The 19,743-nt window shown below is 47.3% G+C and overlaps 1 protein-coding gene across 11 annotated transcripts in view; it reads left to right on the forward strand.

Moving 5' to 3' along the window:
- ADGRB1 (adhesion G protein-coupled receptor B1) overlaps positions 1 to 19,743 on the forward strand; it is a 258,665-nt gene that overhangs the window by 207,979 nt on the left and 30,943 nt on the right. For 8 of the 11 annotated variants that reach the window (XM_080580828.1, XM_080580829.1, XM_080580824.1 and 5 more), the window contains 4 exons: positions 1,117 to 1,186; positions 8,015 to 8,081; positions 12,338 to 12,423; positions 17,492 to 17,590. In XM_080580828.1, coding sequence (XP_080436954.1) covers positions 1,117 to 1,186; positions 8,015 to 8,081; positions 12,338 to 12,423; positions 17,492 to 17,590 — 322 coding nt within the window. The remainder of the gene's footprint in view (positions 1 to 1,116; positions 1,187 to 8,014; positions 8,082 to 12,337; positions 12,424 to 17,491; positions 17,591 to 19,743) is intronic. The other 3 variants (XM_080580833.1, XM_080580832.1, XM_080580831.1) reach the window with 1 other exon arrangement.

Genomic DNA, 19,743 nt, shown 5'->3' on the forward strand with positions numbered 1-19,743 from the left:
GTTACCAGCTGATATCCAGGCATTTTATAGGGAAAGGGAAGAGCTGGGCTGGGGATAGTGAACCAGAAAAGTACCCAATCTCCTCTGTAGATTCTTGAGCAGTTTATCAAGAAGGAATAGGATGGATCAGAAGGCTATTAGCAGGATATAACATCTTTTGCTAGCTCAGAACTGCCTGGGCATTCAAACACACAACCATGTCAGAGCTTTTAATTACATTTCTAGGAGTTTCAGGCCAGCATTTCCCAATAAGCAGCAGATTTGCTTTATTTTCCTCCCTCACACTCATTTTATTGAAGATTCTAGCGTTAAGGTCTTACATGTAGCTTCACCCTGTGCTGACACTATTATTAGCTCCCCAAACCCTAAATTATGGATTGTGCACCACAAGCTTCACGTGGCCTCCCAGCCATGGACTACCACGCCCATCCTCTGCAATGAAGTGTGTCTTCTCGAGGCTGGTTGATTTCTCTTAGCTTATTCCCCTTTTGGATGTGAAAGGAGAGCAGGTCTCAGGCAAGAAATAAGTACCCAGATTTGCAGAAGGACCCGATGTATGGGTGCTCTTTTCCATCGTGCGTCAAGGGACCATTATGGATCATGACCTAGAACACAGGGGACCCATTTGGGTTAGGGGGAATGCAGTTTCCTGCTCTGTCTCATTTGGGGTGAGATTTGAACCTAGGTTGTTCGTATATCCAGAGCAAACATAGCTCCTAATCTCTGCCTTGCCAGCTCTTTTGGGTTGTGTGGTGCCTGGATATCCCACCTGCAGGAAACAGCCTGGCATATCCTTGGCCAGCTATTCCGTGTCCCTAAAAATAAAAGGAATTGATGCTATGCATCTGAAAGTGCTATCATTTCCCACACAACTGCTGAGACCACAGCGGGACGCGAGCTGATTGCAGCTGATGGCACTCACTTCATTAGCACAGGTAACAAGGGCTCGTGCTTTTGGCTCTGAAGGTCCTGAATTCAGCCTCTGCCAAGGGGCCAGGCTGGGACAGATGGTGCTAGAATAACACTGGGAGGAATGGGGTGTATTGTATGCCTGAGCTGGAGCAGACCTGCACATGTGCTGCAATGACCAATTTTCTCGTGTTTTCTTTTCCTTAGGGCTCCCCGCCTTGGTGGTTGCCATTTCCGTGGGGTTTACGAAAGCCAAGGGGTACGGCACCGCGAACTAGTGAGTACCGGGGCTTTTCTTCCTTTTCCTTCCCGTCTTACCCTCTATCCTTGTCAAAATGCAGTCACTGACCTGCAGGAGCAAAGGTAGGAGCTAAATTAATGTGTGCTGCCCGTGGCAGAGGGAAGCAGGAGTGATGGGAGTGGAAGGAGCATCCTCAAGCCCTCGGCTCATCGGGATGCTGCGCGCTTCCCTCCTCCCCATCCAGATGCCCAGGGGAAACCTTAGGAGAGCCAAGTCCCCAGAGAGAGGACTCGTTTTGTGAACGGGAGCAGCCCTCCTAGTTCGGTTTGTCTGAATGAGAGGGACGTTGTCACCAGGGGGATAAGAGTGCCACGGTCTGTAACGTGGATTTTGTCTGCATTTGCTTCTGAAACATCCCTATGGGAATACCACCAGGGCTAGGTACTGAGGGACGATCGTGTGCTCCTTTAAAATCAATTTCACAGGGAATGGGGGGATTAATTCTTCCATATATTACATCATTTTCATCTAAATACCTTTAGGTATACACAGTATTTTATTTTTTTTAGAGCAAAATGTGGAATATTTGAAGTTTGAGATGTCTAAAAATGAAATAACAGCTTTTGTGTTAATGTATGTAATGGACTGCTTGATTGGACTCAGGTTTTCCAAATAGCTCAGCTTAGATTTAGGCATCAAAATGTGAATAAGTTTTTCCAACCAAGTTATTGAAAGCAATCGGAATTTGTTTGCTGAATCCCACACTGGAAGCAGCTCGATATTTTCCTTTATGAAAACCAAGTTTGTTTGTTTGTTTTACCTTTTTTTTTATTTACCTTTATGAAACTTCTTTTCTATTGTAGTGGGGGAAGGAAGTCAGAATAGAAATTACAGAATAAAGCTGTGGAGAGGGAAAAAAAAACATTAGGGCAAGGCTGGAATCACTCAGAGCTGAGCATTAGTGCAACCTTTAAAAAATTGGTATTTTTTCACCTTGTTGTGAAAAAAATAGCTTAGAAATTTTACGGATAGTGACAGTCAAAGGATATTTTACCTAGAAATGGATCAGGCCCTTCCCTATCCCATCCCATCATTGTCCAGAGCCTCTCTGGCCAGTTCTTTGCATCCCACGTGAACAACCCCTAAGAAATGCAGGAGATGCCAGCAGCAGCTGAGGGGTTGGTATGCTCATGGAGAGCACGCCACGTGCAATCCCTGCTATTCCTGAATCTCCACCGAATTCTGCACACCCCCAGCAAACGGTGCAGGATTTGCATTTTGGGTGGGATTTGCATTGGGGGATTTAGGGTCAGATTGTCCTGTTACAGAGTCGTAATGGGTGGAAGCTCTAAATATTTCTGCTTCCTTCCCTCTTTACAAACCGGTGTGAATTGTTGCAAAAAGCTTTGTGGATCCTTCCCTGTGAATGCTTACGGGCCACCACAGAGTTCTGTAGTGAACACTGACCCCACAAAAAAGCCTTGGGAGGAAGGAGGGAATGTGCAGACGATCTTTTCCTGCCTCCCTGCCCTGGACCACATGTGTCAGCACCTCTCTGCCCCAGGGCAAAGCTCTCCCAGCCTGCAGCACAAGGACATCAAGGCACAACAAAGCCTGCTGGACACCCTCTTTGCTCTCAGATTGGCACGCTGGCGAGGCAGCGTGCTGATTTTCCATCATGCCCAGGGTGCCCTTAACCAGAGCAGCTCTCCTCCTCTTGTTGCTAATCCCTGGCTCCTTCCAGTCCTTAAACCTCCATCACTCCTCACGTGCAGGGGCTGGAGGCTGCCTGCCTGGCAGGTCGGCTGACTGCCCATGACACCATTTCTTAGTTCTGCTGTCAGGGTGCTTGTCACCGAAATAGCAGGGGGCCTTCACGCCCTGGCAGGTCCAATCCAGTCCTTTTATTCCCTTCCACGCTGGAGCCCAGTGGGTGGTGAAGCCGGTGAGCCCCAGCAAAGTCATCCAGGCAACAGTTCATGGAGAGCACGTCTTGGTGCTGGGGCTCTTAATTAGGTTGTGCTGGTTGTGGTTGTGGGTTTTTTTGTTGAAATTTGTGGTTGGGTTTTTTGTTGTTGGGTTTTGGTTTTTTTCTGGCTTGGAAGGATCATGCTCATACTCAAAAGCATCCAAGAACTGAAAGCTGAGCTCTCCCACTGCCCAATATTGGTGGTGTACATACAGTTACACCTTCTTTTGCCCTGCAGCCACCAGCTCATTGTGTGCACCCTTCTTCCAGCCCACACTCAAACCAATGCAGGGAGACTCTTTCCATGAACACCCAAGTGCTCAGGCTCCCCTGTTGCCTGTCCCCAGCCAGTTTGTCTGTCCCTTTCCTCTGCAAACCCCTGTGGTTCATCAGACGTGTCTGCAGCAGGGGGTTGTTGGCTTCACGAGGTGCTTAGTGAGTCCAGACACGTGCTCCCAGCTCTAATCCACTGGGAAAATCTTCCTGGGACACGCCGTGTCACTAACGCCAAGGTTTGCAGAGCACGAGCATGGGAAATAGCCTCTGCTCAGACATTTGTAGTGCTGCCACCTTCTTGTGATTCCTGCCGTTGGCTTTATCAAGAGCCAAAGGTAAATTGAGCAAACTTAGGCACATGCACTCGAGCCCAGCACTGCCCCGAGCAGCGTGTGTGGCCCTGCAGGCACTGGCTGAGCAGTCCCTGCTCAACTTAGGGGGTGCATTTTAGACCACGAAGCAAAAATCAGTGTGGACCAAGATAGACAGGGTGTCCCTACACCCCAGCGCAGTCACTGTTTTCCTGTTCAGGAGGCATAAAAGCTCTATCGATGTGCAGGGTGGCCCTTGGTTATAGCTATTCTCTAGAACAAATATTATTTTTCAATAATAATTGGTCAATATTATGTACCAGGAATTTCAGAGCCGACCTCCAAACCTTGAGGCTGTTCAGACAGAGGAACTACACATAACACTGTTTAATGCTGTAGGTATATAAGCAGAATATAGAGCTGGATATCAGCTCATCCCAGGGTTATTTTGGTTTGTGACCACGGCAGGAGTGTGTGTGGTGGTTGCAAAGCTTGGAGCTGTAGGTCAGAGGAACTTTTAGCTTTGCCTCTAGCTGGAATAGGGCATGCACAGGGCGTTTCAGATGGGCAGAGGCAGGCTTGCAAGGCATGAAGTTCCCACCTTGCAGAAGGAAACACGAGATGTTAGCCACAACATGTCCTTCCCTGTGATGGAGGGGACAAGAGCTGACATGACAGACCACGAGGGACTTCACAGTGCCCTTCAAAACTTCTTCCAACCCTGCAGTTTCTGGATCCTAAGAGTAGTAGCAGTGCGATGGTGCACAGCTGCAGCAGCCTGGAGGTCTGTCCCTCCAAGACTTGGTGGTGGTTGGAGGCTTGGCCACGTCTCCGAGCTGTAAATCAGGGAGCTCAGAGGCTGCTTTGAGCATGGGAAGGTTGGAGGTAAAAGGATTACCCTTTAGCTGGCTGGACTGGGACACCAAGTTGGAAGAAGAGAAGGGAGATAGAGTTTCAAATCAAATATCCAAATTAGGTACTGTAGAATTCAAGAACCCAATAGGTACTGCAGGGTTTTGGCTGTGTCCCTGGGGGTTTCAGAGCAGCAATTCTCCAGGGGCGTTCAACCAGAAGCCCTGATTGCTCAGGACACTTCTGGAGTGCTTTGAACCCTATATCTACAGTGAGGACAGGAAGACACAAGGGGATTTTTCTTTTTTCTCATCTGGATATGATTTTCAGTTGTTTGGAGAGCAGCTAAGGGAAGGGTGTAGGCTGTTCTTGCAGTCTCAAGAAAGTCTCAAACCATTAGGCTGAATGTTTGAGTAGAATCATGGACTCATGGAAGGGTTTGGGGTGGAAGGAACCTTACAGCCCATCCAGCTCCAACCCCTGCCGTGGGCAGGGACACCTCCCACCAGCCCAGGCTGCCCAAAGCCCCATCCAGCCTGGCCTTGAGCACTTCCAGAGACTGACTCTGGACCTCTAAAGCTCAACAAACTGCCTCCTGGTTTCCAGGATTCCTTACGTGTCATTGCATCAGGGCTTCAGTCACCCCCAGGTTTTTGTACAGATTTGTACATGCTGGTGGGACAGCCCTGAACCCCAGCTGTAGGCTGAAGTTGTAAAGTTATAAACCGGTGTTGGCTGCTGCACCATGGGTATTTAATTTTGTGCATGACCGTGGTGAGACCCGTCGCCAGCAGAGCTGTGGGGTGTAGTCCAGAAGGTCCTGCTGGAAGTCAGCTCTTCGCAGGACCAAGACAAAAGCCCTCCAACCTCACATCTTTGCCACAGAAGCATCTCAGCTGGATCAGATGTGTGGTGAAGAGGTCTCGGATGCAAGAGCTGCCGTCAGTTTGGGAAGCCCTGCTTGGAAATGGTGGCTGAGCATTGCTAAACCGCTCCCTCCCTCCCTTTCAGTGACAATGTTATTTAAAAGATCTCTGGGGAGATCCCTTGGCAAGTGCTGGGAAGCCTCGTAACGCCATGCAAACACTTCTGTGCCTTGCAGGGACGAGGCTAAAAGCATCTCCCCGGGACTCACGTGTTGCTGGAGTTTGCTGTCGGTTCTCCTCCAGAACCGCTTCTCCCTCTCCTGCTGTCAGCCACCACCTCTGATGGCTTCGGAAGGAAACGCTGTGGTTACGAGCTGTGACAGGGAGGCCAGGCAGTCAGAAAGGACGAGGCCGGTGCTCGGTGATGTGTGAACTTGCCTTCAGAAAGCCCACGGAGAGCCCTCCCTGCACCGTGTCCTCATCGCTAAATGGAGTATAGGGCTGCCAGCTCCCTTCTTGGGGTGAGCTGCATCTTCCCTTTGTGGCTAGAAGAGACCCAGGGGGGAAAAAAAGTCTTGAAGACTTTTGAGCATTGGAGCAGAAGAGCTGAGCAAGGGCAGGGGTTTAGGAGCCGCCTTGGTTCTCCCCCTTGCACTCATGAAGACTTCTTCCAGCCCTTGCAGCCCTCCAAAGCTTCGCTCCTATTCCCTCCCTCCCCGCCTGGTTATTTGTTTTATTATCCCGGTTATTTGCTTTATTATCACAGCTGCTCAGACAGTTTCTGAAGGAGCAACTGGCTATCAGGAAGAAATCAGAATTGATTAAATTACCATCTTACGGCTTTAATTTAGAAATAAACAAGATTCAGGCCTTGGAGAAACACAGAATGTCCTGCTTCCAATTTTCAGTTTGAATTATTTTTTTCCCCAAATGTTCTGTATTTTAAGGTGAAAAATTAAGTTTTTTGCAAGGCAGAGTTGATACAAAATCATCGGAGGTCGATCACCAAAACTGAAATTTTTCCAGGAAGGCTTTGTTTCCTGGGAGGGTCTGAAAGGCAGTGTTTCTCCTGATGCAGAATGAAACGAGATCACTGGGAGTGCCGGCACGTACGTGAATTACTGCAGGGTTAGCTGTGTTAAGAGCTTGGAGAAAGTCCTTGCTCCATTGTGGTTGCCTGCTCTTACCCGTTGGTAAATACACGGTAGTTTTGCTGTTGAAACAGGATTACTTCACTGCACATTTTCTCCGGGGCCCTGCGATGTCAGAGCATGGGGCTGCTGCGAGTGTAAATTCACATCTTCTCTTGCCCCAAAGTGCCTGCTTTGTGTGTCCACGCTCGGAAATGCTGGATTCCCCGTGAAATGGGGATTTCATCCCCAGTGCTGATGTGATTGTCAGAGTTACAGAGGTGGGAAGGGACCACAGGATCCCACAGGGCCACCTGCAGCAGGGTGCCCAGGCCCACGTCCTGGTGGCTTTTGAAGGAGGAGACCCCACAACCTCTCTGGGCAGCCTGCGTGTCCACCCCCACAGTGAAAATACTCTTCCTTAAAAAAAAAAAAAAACAACTTTTCCTTTTCCTTCCTGTCTTTATGTTCGAACCTGAAAGGCTCGGTGTGGATGTAGGGGGCAGGAGGAGCCCTGTGGGGACACTTGGGGCCTATTCCTGCTGCCTACCTGGGCACTGGGATTTGTCTCCCCAGTGAGGTCTCCATCCGGGCTGGGTGCTCTGGTTACTGGGGTGGGGAAGATGTGGTGAAGGCAGTCAGTGGAGTTCAGGCTGTGATTTGACTGAATGTAACTGTAAAGTGTAAAAAAAAAAAAAAGCATGTAAAACATCTTAGACTCTGTAGATTAGATCTCCAGTGATTAAAAATGTCCTCTAGGCCTACTGGCACCATGACAGGCACAGACATGGTATACACCAAGACTTAGTCAGAAGATTCACTTTGGGTTGTGCAGGCACCAACCCTTTAATTTAAGAGCCTAAATCCCCCACAAGGACACTGGAGAAAGGAGAAATCCTTCTCAGCTGAGGGAGAAGCAACCAGATGATTTCTAGGGAGGGGCACCACAACGCCTCACGCTCAGCTAATTCCTCAGGAGCATCCACATCCATCCCACTTTCCTCCTGCATTGCAAATTTTCCCCGTGGCAGCAAGCCCAAAGGGAGGCTCCAGGAGCAGAAACGTGCTGCTCTCCTGGACCTCAGACCTGAGAGGCATACTGGTTAGCAAATAATGAGGGACAATTTCCACCGTTTCTACTCTTTTTGTCTAAGTGAGCACGACAAGAGCATCATCTTGCTCACAAACCGCAGGACCTGGTCTGAAGCAGAGCATGGCAGGCATTTTACATGCACTCCTCTGTCAGCAATCAAACTTGGCTCTGCAGGCAGACCCCCGGGCAGCTGGGCTTTAGGGCACGTTCATGAGGAAAGGAAAGCACAACTTGCTTGCTTGTAAAGTCTGAGGCTTTTTTACCATGGATTTTCAACTCCACAGGCAGAGAGAAGCAGCAAAACATGTGCCTCTTTGTTGGTGATGCTGGCCACTGGGTAACTTTCTTTTCCTTCTTCCTTTTCCAGCTGCTGGCTGTCATTAGAGGGAGGTCTTCTCTACGCCTTCGTGGGACCGGCAGCCGCTGTCGTTTTGGTATTTGAGCTTGGCTGAAAGCATTTTTCTCCCCCCCCCCCCCCCTTTTTTTTTTATCTTACAGGGCTTCCCTCATTCTTCCAACCCAAGAGTGTCCCTCTCTACTTCTACCTGTGTTTTAAATAGCTTTCCCCTTTTCCCCTTCAGGAGGAAAGCACAAAGTGTTAGAAGCCAGCGATCTGGGATGGGGCTAAGTCTGAAATGTATTGTGCCTCAGCTATCAGCCCTCTGCCTCTGGCCTCTCTGTAGTTCCCTAGGCATCTGGTTAATGCTTTGCCTTTTTATTGCCCTATCTGGATGGAAGTACAGCCTGGTGGTGGAAAACTGTGACATTAACTCCTTCCAAAACTGCTCTTACTGGTTGCTCTGAGACCAAGCTGGGCCTCCACAGCCAGCATTTATTCTTCATTTGTCCCGGATGGGCAGTGCACGTGAGCTGCTTTCCTGTTTGCAGGTGAAATGGAGGTCTTCGAAACAATGCTGAGGGTGTCAAACACCGCTTTTGCCTCTTGTTCGAAGAGATGGTGTGGTTAAAGTGGATGTTCCCAAACTCTGTCCCACCACCTCCTGCCACGCGGAGTCTGTTCTGTCCCCGAAAGCCTGTCTTGGCCAGTTGTTACCCAAGCTGAAGGTGTCACTCCAGATGACATGCCTTTCATCAAGCTCCCTTTGCTGTTGAAGCCTCACTGCTCATGAGAAATCTTGATGTCAGGGTTCAAAGGCTTTGAGAACTGCTGGTCCTCTAAAAAAATTCTTCCTGCAGCAATCACAGACATGGTTAACGCCACGTTTGAGCCCCGTCTGAGTGGAAGTCTGCATTTTCGGAGCTGTATGTCCTCTAAAACTCAAGTGTACCAGAGAGTCCCCTAGGAATGGGACTGTTGACACTCACAATTTCCCTTTCAGCTCAGGCTTTTGTTTCATGCAGTGCCATGGGGGATAGCTGCTCTGCAGCAGCAGCAGGCTTACAGGAGAGTAACTACACAAAAGCTCTTGCTGCATCTATTCTCACTACTGTCACTGCATGTCGGTTTACGTTGGTGCTGTTGTTTCATCACTGTGTCAAAGAAACAAGCCATCCATTGCCCCTCCTCTATAATAAAGCAAAGCATGTATAGGTTAGGGTCTTTCTTTAGCATAGGGCTACCACATGTGTTTGAGCCTTTGGACAGCATCAACAAAATGTGGGGATAAGCAGACGTTGAGGCCAGGCAGTCCTTAGATCTCTGTAGGCATGTGATGGCTGGATTTCTCTCCCTGACGTTGCAGATGGGGTCAGAGTTTTTATAGCTGTAATAATTGACAGCAGCATTAAGTGGCTGAGTGTTTCCTTTCAGATGAACTAGCTCTCTGCCCCACGACATAATAGCAGATAGCTCTGCCTCGGTAGCTTGAATGCTCAACAGACAGCGGTGATCAGGAGGGAGTGAAGTGTTGTGGTGCCCAGAGAAAAGGGAGTCAGCCTCCTGCCTGTTTTGCTTTTGTTGTGCCAACAACAAATGGGAAGTAATCCTTCAGCTTTCCGCAGCCTGCTTCTATTCGGTGGCTCTGTTTTCACTCAAAGATGGAAAAGGAAATAACCTTGCAGGGAGGTCAGCACCTGGAAATGGTGCTTGGTACAGAAGGTCTTGGGAGGTAGGGAGTCATCTCTGGAGGTGGCTGTCTTCAGTGCCCAGAGAGGGAGCCTCTACGCCTCTTTTAGGTAACCTGGCTCATTGCTAAATGAGAAGCAAATAATGCCCAAGAGAGTTGGGAAGGAGAGGAAGGATAAGCACTGAACATCTTTTTATGAACTGGAACCTGGGAGAAGCACGATAAGTTGCCCAAATCCACACTGTGACTTTGCAGCAGAGCACAAGATTGAACATAAAATTCTCAGGTATGCACTGTCCTCAAGACCTCAAGTTTTTTCGAGTTGCCTCCTGTGCAGGCTCTGTCCTGATTTTGGGTTGACCATGCCAGTGACGGAGGGACAGTGTACCTGACTTAGCACTAGGACAGTGAGGCTCTGGCAGGGCTATGTTAGAGATGTTCAGCTGTGCTGCTCTCAGGGGAGGTTTACTTCAGAGATAATACAGCTGCTGTTGGGCAGGGATGCACAGAACAAGGTGGGACTTGGCTCTGACTGAACCAAGAAGCTCTTTCTCACCCAAAACTCTGAATAATTTGATATATGGACACCCAAATGACTTTGCACCCAGCTGACTTAGCTTCAGCTGCATTTATTCTCTCTGCTACATCCCAGATATTAACCTTGAGCCTTAAAAACCTCAGCAAGCTTAAATGCAGAGCTGTTGCATGCAGCTGTACACCCCTAACTCAGGTGAATCACCCTGGTGACACTTCATCACACACAGGATGAAATCAGCAGATGTCTGCAGGGAGAGGCTCACGGTGAAGCGAGGACAGGGAGTCGTCGTTCATCAGGCACTGCTTATCTCAAGGGATGAATTTCAGCTTTGTGCCTTTGCTTCTGGATGGCATTCTGGAGATCAGGAAATGAAGTTAAGCCGCATGTTATTGGAAGTGGTAATATTTAGAGGCATGTCCATGCCTGTATCCCCGTCTTTGAAAAGAAGCAGAGACAGGATCAGAGTGGGATATCGATCATGATGATCAGTGCATTGGATAAAATCTTTTTTTTTTAATTAAAACAGTTGCACAGCTGCAATTGCAGAGCTGCACTTCATCATCTCCCCTGCTGTAAATGGAGGATACACCCTCAAGTGTTTCAAGCCCTACTAGTGATCCAGCCTGCAAAACCTTAACCTCATCTTCTCTGCTGCTTTCCCGCACCTTAAAGAAGGGAACTTCATCCACTCTGCAGCCTCCAGCATGGAGAAGAAATATCAGTGACTTCCAAATGTGCTGTCTCTCCAAGCACATAACCAGAGGTTGTTTTCCTGCTGATCCTTGGCTGAGTTGCTGTGTCTGACTCGCCAGCCTTGTTTCCTTAAAACAATACCATGGTGAGCTCTAGAAATGGACTCACAGCTGCAAAAAGTAGTCCACTCACCCAGCAGCTGATACAAAGGGAAATAATTGCTATGTGGGAGCTCTTCCGTTCACTCCCAGCTGTGGACTCCCCATCAGAAAGCTGGGTCGTGCTTGGCTGAGACCAGCAGGCCAAGCTCAGAACGATTGCTCAGTGCTGAGGATGATTTTGGCAATTAGATGGAGGCTTAGCAGCCATCTCCCTTCCCTTGGGCTGTGTTTTCTGTGAGTTGTCCCTGAGGGCTACCTCTCAAGGGTCTGTTACCCTCACCGAGGCTCTCAGCCAACATGTGATGCTGCAAATCTCTAAATTTGTCCTTAAACCTTTTATTGGAAGCACCCCACGCAGAAGAGCACCAGTACTTTGTCCTGCCAACACCGCGCGGCTCCTTGTCAACAAAACCGGGAGAGTGTCACTTTTTTTCCACCATCAGAGCTGTGCCCCCAGGGACTAACGGGTCTCTAACGGGGTGATGCTCAGGGGCTGCTGGGGTTTGGTTGGGGGCTGTAAAACAGATGCAGCTGGCAACAGGGAGTGCAATGAGAACGGAGCACTGGGGAGTTTAACACAGCTTTGCAAGACGTCAGCTCTGCACAGCTATTTCCCTGTGAGTATTTACACCCGCTTGATGCAGACATCTGTGCTCTCACCCTAACAAAGTGGGAGGAAGGGCTCCACGAAGTCGCCCACTAATTTCTGGGAATCGGCTGGGTGGTTAATCCATGAGCTGTGTCAAGCAGCTGATGTTTCTACTTGCTCCAACACCCCTCCACCTGAGAGCAACAGTTGTGGTTCACTGAGCGGAAACCACATCCCCTTGTTATTATTCCAGCTGCTGTTTTGGGAGCACGGACTCCAAAAAGCACTTTGGAAACTAGGCTGTGTCACCCCACCGCTCTCCCCTGCATTGGCCACTTTCTATTTGTACCACCCTGAAGAATTCTTTTTGTGCCTTGGGTTTGCCTGTCTAGATCTCGAGCTTGCATTGGGCTACAAGAAGCCCTGCAATGATCTGAGCATTTTACAGCCTTGTTCTGGTCCATGGGGACCTCTCCGATCTGCTGCCAGCTGCATTCTGCTCCCCTGGACTCAGACGTGGCAGGGAGGTGGGATGGGGTGGAAAGGGGGCAGAGGTGCGACCGTGCCACCCAGCTTTGGGAAAAACTAAAGTGCTCGGCCTGCCCTGTAGATACCTTCTGTACTACTGCGTTTGACCTGACCCACTTGAGAACAAATGTGTGTGTTGTTTTTCTTTCAACAGGTGAACATGGTTATTGGCATTCTGGTTTTTAACAAACTTGTATCCAAAGATGGAATAACAGATAAGAAACTGAAGGAACGGGCAGGGTATGCCTTATCAATACATCTAAGTAAAGAATGAAAAACAAGCAAACAAAAAAAGAAAACAACCAAGGTTGTGATCAATAACCAGGTCAGGAATGCAAAGAGTGGAGGTGCAGACAACAAGCAAAAGCAGATTTAAACGAAACGAAGCAAACAAACAAAGAAATCCTTCATTTAATCTCTCTGCCTTGCTATTCAGCGTGGGGACAAAAGACCCAAGAAGCAGCACTGTGACGAGGGTTGGAAGTTCAACTCTTTGTTAAAAAGGCTGATGTAGATCCCAAAGAGCAGGGAAAGCAAATGGCTCTTCTCTCCAATGTCCAGAGACAGCAGAAGGTCAGAGAGGTGGCACCGCTGAGGGTGGCATGGACTGTGTGACACCAGGGTCACCTAACGCAGGTGGCTGAAGGATGGCAAAGGGACACAGTGCTTTGAAGAAAAGGGTACTTAGGGGCTGTACAGGTGAACAGATTAGTGGATGGATAGGTGGATGTGTATAGAGGAGGACTGGTAGGCAATGCAAGAAAAAAAGTCTGATATGACCTGAGGTTTTTTATCTTCTCCATAGCCACCACCCTAAACTCCATCCTCAAGCTCAGGACTTGTGGCAGCTGGGTTTTGCCTTAGTATAAATTGAAAAGTTGCTTCCACAGCAAAGATGGCAGCTGCCATGCAGGGCTCTCCCCTGGCTTTACCTCCAGCCCCTTTTGCCAATGGCTGCTCGGTCACTGGCTCTGGGACCGTGAGAACCCCCTTCTCTGTTCCTATTTGGGTCTGCAGCCTGCTCAGACTTTATCTCTGGGTTATGCCGTGCTCTAAGCAAAATACAAGAGGCATGCTGTCACTCTGAGTCAAACCAAATGCACAGGTCAGCCTGTAGCAACCCAGGGCTTCAGAAACAATAAGCTGCAGCATCCACTGTGGTGCTGCAACACCCACTGGCCCTAAAATTGCCTCTGGGAGGCAGAAAGCATGGACACGGTTCAATATTCCTGTGGTTGTGCTATGGAGCGGGGAGTTCTGCTGGAATTCATGTTCAGTTGATGATGGCATCAAACAGAGGGCAGAAGCAAGCTCTTATCCAGCCAGAGGAGGGGGAGAGGAACGAGGGAAGGCTCACATTTTGGGGGCAGTGTTGGCGTGCCCAAGTGGTGCAACGAAGAAGGGAAATTGGTGCCTTAATAGGGTTATAACAAGGGGAGACTTGAGCCTGTTTGGATGAGGATGAGCAAAGGTGTCTGTTACTGCTGGGTTGGAGATGTATGTGATTAAGTGACCTTGATGCTCTGCTTACAGGAACCACCACCAAGGAAGTGCTTTATTCTGCACAATGCCTATTTGACAAAGAGAGAACTCAGAAAAGTGCCCTAACTGCAGGCAGAGTCCACAGAAAGATAATTACGCTGCAAAGCCAACGCTGAAATAAACGCTTTATTGGATTAGCAGAGCAGCGAGTTACTGCCCATCCGTCTCTCACTCTCTAAGCTGAACTGCACAGGGAGTGACCTTATTTAATCCCTTTAAGCTGGTTATTGATCACATTCGTTGTCGTACTTTGAAAACAAAACCTGCAAAGCAAAAAAAAAAGTCGTTTTTCTGATGTTCTTTGTTTTTTCTTTCTTTTCTCTTTTTCCCCCCTCTTTCGTGTCCGTGTGTGTGTGTGCAGCACTTTTTGAGCCTTCTCTGTGCTAAATGGTTTTGTTCTCCTTTCGAAGTGCACCCGCTGAGATTGCGGATTTGCTTTGGAGAGCTCCGGTGCCCCTTCCCTTTAGCTAGCCGCTTCTGGCCTGGGCTTGGGAACCGTGTTGGAGGGTAGATCTGGAGATGATCCGAATGAGTAACAGCCTCGGAGATGTTTGGATCTGAGGAGCTGGTCTAAAGAAATGTTGTGTTTCCTTTAGCAGAGGCAAGAAGTATGGTTCAGTGTTGCAAAAAAAAACAAAGGGGGAAAAAAAAAGGGGGGGAACGGACCTGTTGAACACTAAGAGGAGCCCAGCACATGTACTGCAGATCTGTTGGCACCAACAAATCGGTGTTAGCAGCTCCTGTAAAATAGTACCTGAAACACGATAGGTCTTGCCCTATACTTACCAGAGGAAATCACTATGATTACTGTTGTCAGAAACCATTGACTTTCTAATGGCAGTGGCTTTATGCATGTGTCATAAAACTAGGCTGCAGAGAGGTGGATGTGGTTACGTGGAGAGCTGGCTCAGTGCACATGGATGCCCCAAATCCTTTCCGGGCACGTGCTACGTGCTCGAGCTAGGGAGAAAACCCTGCAGGAGGATCCCAGCAGGTACCTGCCTGCTTGCAGTAGTTCACCATTACCATTTCTGCCTCCTCTTGTGGTCAGCTGAACCGACAGCATTTGAGCCTTGTTGGTAGGAATACTCCTAAAAGTGAATGTTTTAATATTGGACGCAGGAGCCTTTAAAATGAATTTTAAATTTATTCAGCCAGGGTTTATTCCAGAAGCATTTGTGTGCTCATGCAGCCAGGGAAGAAGAATGAGGCTATAGGATATATTCACAAAGGCTAATTTTAGCCTGGTGAGCTTAATCTCCCAAGGCTCCCTCTGTAGCCACTGGAGAGAGATGGGAGCCCTGTTTCGTTCTTCCAACATGCGCCTTAGAGGAGCTTTATTTTTTTTTTCCCTCCATTGATTATAGAGAGGGCTTGAGAAAGTTTGACCCAATACCTTGCGTGAAATATTCTCTGTGCGTCCTAGCAGGGTGTAAGAGCTGGATTGTCAGTGCCTAGAGAAGAAAGGAATTGGAAAGAGATAATGACTGCATTAAAATAGGAGCAGATTTGGATTGCCCTTCACCTGGGAGCATTTCATGTTGGAAGCAGTGCTCCTACTCTTTGGGCTGTCCATGGTGTAAAGCACTTTTCAATAAAGGGTAGCAAAGTCCAGGCTCTGCTGAACACACCAGATGAGTCCGTGAGCTGTTTGTGGATATTTAGGAAGCAGAAAAAGCTAAATTAAATGAATGCATTATTCACTGTGGTTATTTCATTAGCTACCCTTTCATACCTACATGCACCAATATAAACCTGCTACGGAAGTTCAATATATTAGCAACCTCAAGCCCCAAACTAGAACAAATTAGAATATAAACGTACCCACATCTGTGCCTACTGCTTACAATTTTCTGCATAAATGCACCCAACAGCAGTTACAGTTGTGTGTTATAGTGGTCTTTTGGCCAATTCTTTGTGATTCAGTGTCATTCATGTTTTTTCTGGTATAGTTTTCCATCAAATTCCTCCAATCAATCTACTTTCTTTTTGCTGCCTATCTCTGCCTCTCTCTGTCTCTCTGCTTATCTGTTCTATGTGGCTTGTAGGTCTGGGGATGGACCGTGATTTTTTTAAGGGTCATGCACTTAATGCCTCTCAAGACCCACTTTATCTTTGGTTCAGCCATTGTCCTCACTGGATTTACACCATCCTTCCTGGAAGATATGAATCTATTGACACAAGAGCTAATTTTCTCTGTGTCTCAAGACTGAAAGTTGCTGTGGACTACCTTAGTTACTTAGTCATTATTCTGCAAGGGAGTAATGGCTTATGTCACTGTAACTAACTAATTAAAAGACCAATCAATAGCCACTTAAAAGTAAGCTCAATGACCACTAGGACCACTGATAATGCTGTGTTGGTGTTCATGGGAGTTTCCTTTTTGCAGGAAGACTGAAAACAAAGCCATAAAAGTTAGGAAACGATCTGTCAAGTGTCCTGATCTCTCTCCCAGCCAGGGTAGGGCTGTAAAATCCCAAGGTCTGGTACTTCCAGAGACCACCAAAGAGTGGCCGACCTGCTGTCCTTCAGCAGCGATGTTCATGCCTACTCTGATAATAGGCACTGCGTGTAGGTCTGTAGGATGTTTTGCAGACTCCTGCCCATGTTCTGAGCCAGATCTGATGTGGAGGTCATGTACCTGCGCAAAGCACACAAACTAGTAAATTCTGGGAAGAAAAAGGACCAATGACAAGCTCATGCAGCTTCTGGGCTCCCAAGTAAGAGCTGGCTTGTCGGCTGTGTGGGTTCACACATACCAGCTTCCAAAAATCATGTAGGCATGCCCTACCCTGATCCCTGAAGCGCCCTATACCAATAGCCCACGATAGCCTGTCTTTGTTGTTGATCCCATCCAGCAAAAGAGGGAGCAACCCACATGAGCAAGACTCACGGTTCAACCCAAAGAGGTTTTCAGCTCCAAAACAAAACCCGAGAGAAGAAACGTCTCGAAAGGAGTCAGCCTGTCCACCTCCCTTCAGGGCAGGTTGATGGGCTGACAAAACACCCGAGCTCATGTTCAACCTCAAGGACATAAACAGCAGATCCATGTGCATGTCCTTCGTCATGGATTAAGCCACCAAAGCGCATCCCCTGGTGTTGGCGGCTGCCATGTGGGTGTCCCCACCAAGGTGAAGAGCAGCACACAAGGGGCAGTGGAGGAAATGTCCTACCTATCCCTCTCATTGCTGTAGGAAAGAAGCTAAGCACAGTCCCCACAGCCCTACTTCTTGCCTTCTACTGTACAACCCTGCCACCTTTTTTGTTTTGGAGCAAAAAGGCCAGGAGGGAAATGAGCAATTCCTCAAAAAACAAAACCAAAAGAAAACAAACCAAAAGAAGGAGGTGGAGACTGGGAGAGCAGTACTGGCTTCTCTTCCATGGGTGCCAGAGAGAGACACCCTGAATCTGGCAAAACTTTCACCAACACAGTTCCACCCTCTCCAGCGGCACCAACACGTCTCTGAATCGTACATTTCCCCATTTCCCGCATCTGGAGTGGTACAGATGAGAGAGTTTTATTCCTGCCTGTCTTTCATTTCTCTTTTCAAACTGGGTATGGTTGGTTGGTTCCCTTTCTTCTTCCTTCCTTCCTTCCTTCCTTCCTTCCTTCCTTTCTTTCTTTCTTTCTTTCTTTCTTTCTTTCTTTCTTTCTTTCTTTCTTTCTTTCTTTCTTTCTTTCGGCTTCTCTTTCCCTTTCCTTTCTACGTTTGTGTTCATGAGCAAAGTGTTTTGTTTTGTTTCAGTCTTTTGGTTTTAATTGCAGTCAGATGGCAGTGCCCCTTTACGGCATGACGCTCAAATGTTCCAAGTGTGGAGTAGTTTCTTCCGCTGAAGTTTCGGCCACAGCCACCAGTAACGCCATGTTAGTTCCTCTAATTTCAACTTCTTTTCTTTCTTTCTTTCCACTTTCTTTTTTTTTTTTTTTAGTTATTATTATTTCCCTCTTTCATTTCCCCCCTCCCTCACCAGCCCGTTTGTTTTCTCTCCCATCTCCCTGCCCACCTCCCCACATCCCCACCTCTCCCCAACCTCATTGTGTGGGCCAGGAGTAATGTAGGGCTCCTGCAATGTCCTTGGAGCAAGAGCTGAGGGGCTGGGTCCTGAAAAGCATTTAACGACATGCCTAGCTTTAAGCATGTGAGCAGCCCATGGAAGACATTTGCTCAAAGTTGGATTTACGTTTAACGCCCCCGTTCAATTTACTTGGATTTGCAGACTTAAAGGTGTGGTTCCCATTAATTTTGGTGCTAGACTGGGGCTTCAAACTCCAGTTTTGTCAAACACTTAAGCATGTGCTTGAGTATTTTACTCCAGTGAGTAAATATACACTGGGTATGATTTAAGTGAGCTGGGGTACCACCTCTAAGTGTTTACTTTTTTCTCTTCTACAGGGCTAGAGTTAAGTTTAAAACCTCATAAGGCTGCCGTTCTGATTTGATAGGTGTTTACTGCCTCTTTTGGACCCCTAAAAGCACTTGGAATTAGTTCTCAAAATCTAAAAGTGTTTCATAGCTCTGAGTTACAAAAGTCAAATGCTGTTAAATCTCTTCTTAGATGCAACTGGAGTTAGTCAAAAAAAATTAAATTATGAAAATGTTAGAGCTTTGTTCTGCTGGAGAAATTGTTGCTATTGTTGGCTTTTCTCCCAAAGGTTAAGGTAGGAGGGAGAGCGATGAGGAAAGGTTTGTCTTTCCTCCTTCCCTTTCTGAAATGTTATCTACATCCTTACAATGTGATGCTATATTTTGATTTTGGTGGCTAAAGTAATATCTATATGTGATTTTGATGGCGAAAGTAGTATCTATGAAATGTGTGAAACAGTCTCAGAGTTAGACATTTTCAATTTGTAAAACTCCTACCTGTAAATAATCTGACCAAAAATAGACAGTTCAGAGCCAAATCTCAAAACGTGGCAATGCAAAACAAAATCAAAATGTGAAGTTTTCTCTTTTTTTTTTTTTTTTTTTGGAAAGAGACGTTTCTAGGAAATTCAGAAGAGATTAGGGAAAAATGCATATTTCTAGAAAATGGCCCACTGTTGTTAGAAAAAGAGAACATGCTATCACCTCTACTAAGAGCTAACAGTTTCTATTGGATGCAAAAACTAAACAAAATCTAATTTAGTTTTTGCTGCTGAACTTGTTTCCCTTTTGCAACAGTGCCGAGCTAAGATGCTGAGATGGCATCGGTCCAGGCACTCGTACCACGAGTCTGGAATTAGCAGGTCACTGTGTTTCGCTTTCCTGTCACTGCAGAGGAATGCTAACCCAGCAGAAACCTTACTATTAATAAAGTAGACCGTTAAATAGGAGAGGCTTTCAGTTCCTTGTAAATTCATTTCAAAAGTAAAGCGAACGCTAATCTTTCTTCCATATTGTCTGACATTGGTCTGTCATAAGTCATCTATTCTGATTCATCTTCAAATTATAAAGTGGAGATATGAAATCCAGATCTCCTGCTTATCCTGCTTTTGTAATTTAAGTGGTTTGATAGAAAGTAGAGGGTCCTTGTAAAAGGATATGTCTTTTGTTTTCCCAGTCGATAGAATACCTTAGACAGTTAATGCCAATACCGGTTTTGTTGTCTATCCTGAGGTATCCTCTGCTCTTGTCCTTGCAAAAAGAGTGAATTATGCATGAATTAGTACACTCATCCCCTCCACTGACATTTTTGGTCCCCTTCACTCTGAAGCTGAACTCTTTCTGGTTTTCTTCCTCCAAATTCTTGTAAATGAGGTTGCCAGTAAGGCAAAGCCTTGACTGTGCTTCATGTCACTGCCACCATTCTGTCGGCCTTGATCCCAGACTTGGGCCAGCTTTACCATTCAGTTTTGGAGTCTTGCAGTATAAATCAGATGCTGTGAGGAATCCTGGCTCCTCTCTGTTGTTTAATTAAGCATAGCTGCTTGGCAGAGAGCAAGCACATCAAGGATGTGCCTGTCTGGTTCCTTCTGGGGTTCCTCGGGCTCTCTCCAGTTCTCCTCCCATGGGTTTCAGAGGCTTATCTCTGAGCTAG

Source organism: Anser brachyrhynchus (genome assembly GCF_964034855.1).
Source record: "Anser brachyrhynchus genome assembly, chromosome: 2".
Taxonomy (NCBI): Eukaryota; Metazoa; Chordata; class Aves; order Anseriformes; family Anatidae; genus Anser; species Anser brachyrhynchus.